Genomic DNA, 3351 nt, shown 5'->3' on the forward strand with positions numbered 1-3351 from the left:
AAAAAAAAAACACCTAACTGGAGAAACCACTGCGGTCAGGCCACTGACGAGGAAACACACTCATAAATGATATAAACATGTGCACTGTTTAAGTAAAAAGCAAACACACTGTTTTCGTCTCGAGACTCCTCCTCAGCAGCATGACGAAAGCAGTCTTGCCCATGTCCTCTTTGGCAGGCAGGCCTCTTTCCCACCACGTGACACACAAGTCCTGAATGGAGCCCTGCAGCTTCCGTTCAGATGCGGGGAGCGCGTACAGGACACCTAGGAGACCCAGCAAGTGTCGTCAGAGGGGCAGATCAGAATTAGCTGCGACTCAACAGTGTGGGGCACCATGACTTAGGAAGGTTTGCTAAGCACTAGTTTATGTCTGATTTGCCAAAGATTTATATACATTACTTAGAGAATACAAATGATACTAATTAAAAATTGTTTTATTACTGCTATAAAAGCAGACCCACTAATATAGAGAATTTTAAACTGGGAGACTCACAGAGGGCATCCTGCCCACATCTCTAAGAGGCAGATATCAAAGCTATCCAAACATAAGTGCAATGACACCATGGTGACAATTCATGCCAGAGCCGGCTCAGGTCTACTGACCGAGAATCACTACAACCATCCATCAGTGTGCTGGCCTCAAATTCTGGCTCATTGGTGAAAAACAGTAAAAGCAACTATTATAATAAATACCAAAACTGCAGTGTTTTTATGAACAGAAATGCTCAAGAATGAAAATACTAATAATGTACCCATAATTATAATCCACAGATATGTGAATGCCATTATACTCACACAAAATTCCCCAATTAATGAAAAGTTGGGAACTACAATATTAGTACTAATTGTTTCACAAAACAGTTATCTGGAGACTGCAAAAAACCAAACTATCAGTAACATGCACAAAGCACTTGAGAGCGATTTTCAGTGATTACTGTGCAAGAGTTCTGAATAAAGCACATACCACACAGGCCCATGAACCCACGTGATGCTGAGAATGAAGAGCTGGAACTACTTATATTCACATGGCGGGGGGTGAGGGTACATGGGAGATTTTCCTTAAAATCATTACTTAAAATTACTTTTGCATCTGTAATGTTATATAATATTTTATAATCATGTCTTCTCATTAATTCAATCTAGTGCTCCTCCTAAATAATTTTATAGTTCTAAAATTTTTATAGTTATAAACTAAATTTTATAGTTATAAATTAAAAATCTTATAGTTCAGTTAAAACTTGAAAAGTATCGTAATACAAATTTTGAATAGAAAAACTCCTCTGACAGTCAACAATTATTCCTCAGGTCATGTTCATAACATATTTAAAGAAAAAAATTCAGTGTCACAAATATTTGGTTAAACTGAAACTATCTGGCAGCAATTTAGAATTACTAAATTTAGTAATTTAATAAATTTAGAATCAGACTATTTCCCCTTAATAAACTCTATCACTGGTCCTGTAGGTCAAGCAGGACACTCCTGAAAACCCTGCGCACAACAGTTAGTTGCTCAGTGATGCCCATCTTCACCATCTGAAATATTTATATGCTGCTTTCATTAAACTACTCAAGACGGCCACTGAAAGAATATCCCTTTGCTCCTTTTCTGGCCGAAGTAAAAGAGCTTGACTGCAAAGTTATGCCTTAATATCACTTCAGCAGCAGACATCACCCCGGCTTCCTTTTACAGAGTGTCATTTAGACACCCCACTTCTAAATATGCCACATTACAACAAGTCGACTTACCATTTAATATTACAGCACATTCCAGTAAGGCCTCATAGTTCTCACTCTCATTTATTACAGATACAGAAGCAAGAATCACGGATGTAATTGCACGGATTATTTCTATGCTTTTTTTCTATAAATAAAAAAATGAAGCTATGAGTGAATGAAAATCAACTTAAAATTCCTTTTTTTTTTTTAGGCGAGGCAACCTTTGGTTGACCTCACAGACTGCAAAGACCTTGTCAGCTTACAATCCCTTATTTTTTACGTCTACAGCACCTGGTCTTCCTAGGTGGTCTCCCATCCAAATACTAACCAGGCCCGACCCTGCTTAGCTTCCGAGATCAGACAGGATCGGGCTTGTTCCAGGTGGCATGGCTGTAGACTTAAAATTCCATTTTTAAAAGAAATATAAAGGTTACTAAATTTTTAAAAATCAGGCCACACTTCTAGCTTATTCTAAAAAGTGACTTAAAGGTGAATACAAGTCAGCTGTCCGAAAAACACCACAACATTGAGTATTAACAATGGTAGGACTGGGAAAGGGTAAAACTACAATAAACTTCTAATATTCTTGACTTCTTAACTTAAAATTCAATTATACACAAAAACAATTCTTTTTGACAAAGAAAAGGGAAAATATTTTACTTTTGGAAGACCAGTACTACCGTTTTTGAATCATGGTCTGTTTCCATGTCGTCTTCACCCAGGTCTTCCTCTGTCTGCCACCCATCCACCGGGCTTTCCAACAACACGTCTGTCAGTAAACTCCTGAGCCTTCGCCATAGCTCTTCCTTCTGTTTCCTTGATAATTCATCTAGTAGTTCATTTAGGTTGAAAGGGTCAGAAGCATCTTCCTGTAAAATAAATAGCAAGAGTTACATTTCAAATACAAAAAATTAGTTTTATCCTGTTTACGATGGCATCGAAAAGAAGTTTAAGTGCTAACTTAGTTATAAGTTCAAGAATTTGGTTGTAGTTTTCAAAATCTATTCCTAAATGGGAAAAGTGTAGGGATTATCAGGCAGAGTAGCAGATTCCTCCTACACCTATTCAGCTCTCCTATCCTATTCTTTGGAGTTAAAATTTAACCCAGTTAGCAAAAATCCTCCCTAAAATCAGTCCATCCAGATGTCCACCACCTCCAGGCCTATAATTACTTTACAGAAGTATGCCAGAGTATGAAAATCACAAGAAAGCTAAACATAAAACTTACATCAAGTTGAACAAATTGCAAAAATTCTCCAATCAGCTCCTTAGACACTGCTTGTACAAATGTCTCACGTTTTTCCATGACAGATGGAACAGTGTTTCATATGGCATTTATTCTGTAACCCTAGTGGAAAACACAATCATTCAGAAACTTGCATTTGCAAATATATCTTCTCCTACAAGATGTAATTTGGTAGTAACATCCAAAACTGCAAGAAAATTCCTCTACCACCTATGGTAGATAGTTTCTAACACTATTCCGACATAATACGAGTTATAATACCTAAAAAATAATCTCCTCATTTCCATCACTGAGGATAGTATCAACATAACATTATGTTAATGAAACTGCCATCTAAGGAAAGAGAAGCCCAAATAGCCTTAGGAGGTGCGCCCTCGTTAGTACCTCAG

General features: G+C 37.3%; 1 protein-coding gene and 1 pseudogene across 3 annotated transcripts in view; both read right to left on the reverse strand.

Moving 5' to 3' along the window:
* Window positions 1-3095, reverse strand: part of NCAPG2 (non-SMC condensin II complex subunit G2) — a 45821-nt gene extending 42726 nt beyond the window's left edge. For 2 of the 3 annotated variants that reach the window (XM_011380595.2, XM_023523597.1), the window contains exons 1-4: window positions 2945-3095; window positions 2397-2585; window positions 1747-1861; window positions 110-264 (exon numbers count right to left, since the gene is read on the reverse strand). In XM_011380595.2, the coding sequence (XP_011378897.1) occupies window positions 110-264; window positions 1747-1861; window positions 2397-2585; window positions 2945-3022 (537 nt within the window). In that variant the 5' untranslated portion in view covers window positions 3023-3095. Of the gene's footprint in view, window positions 1-109; window positions 265-1746; window positions 1862-2396; window positions 2586-2944 lie in introns of those variants that run through there. The other variant, XM_023523599.1, reaches the window with a different exon arrangement.
* Window positions 1996-2114, reverse strand: LOC111731771 (annotated as a pseudogene).
* Window positions 3096-3351: the final 256 nt, after the last annotated feature.

This window comes from Pteropus vampyrus, unplaced genomic scaffold (genome assembly GCF_000151845.1).
Source record: "Pteropus vampyrus isolate Shadow unplaced genomic scaffold, Pvam_2.0 Scaffold396, whole genome shotgun sequence".
NCBI classification, from domain to species: Eukaryota; Metazoa; Chordata; class Mammalia; order Chiroptera; family Pteropodidae; genus Pteropus; species Pteropus vampyrus.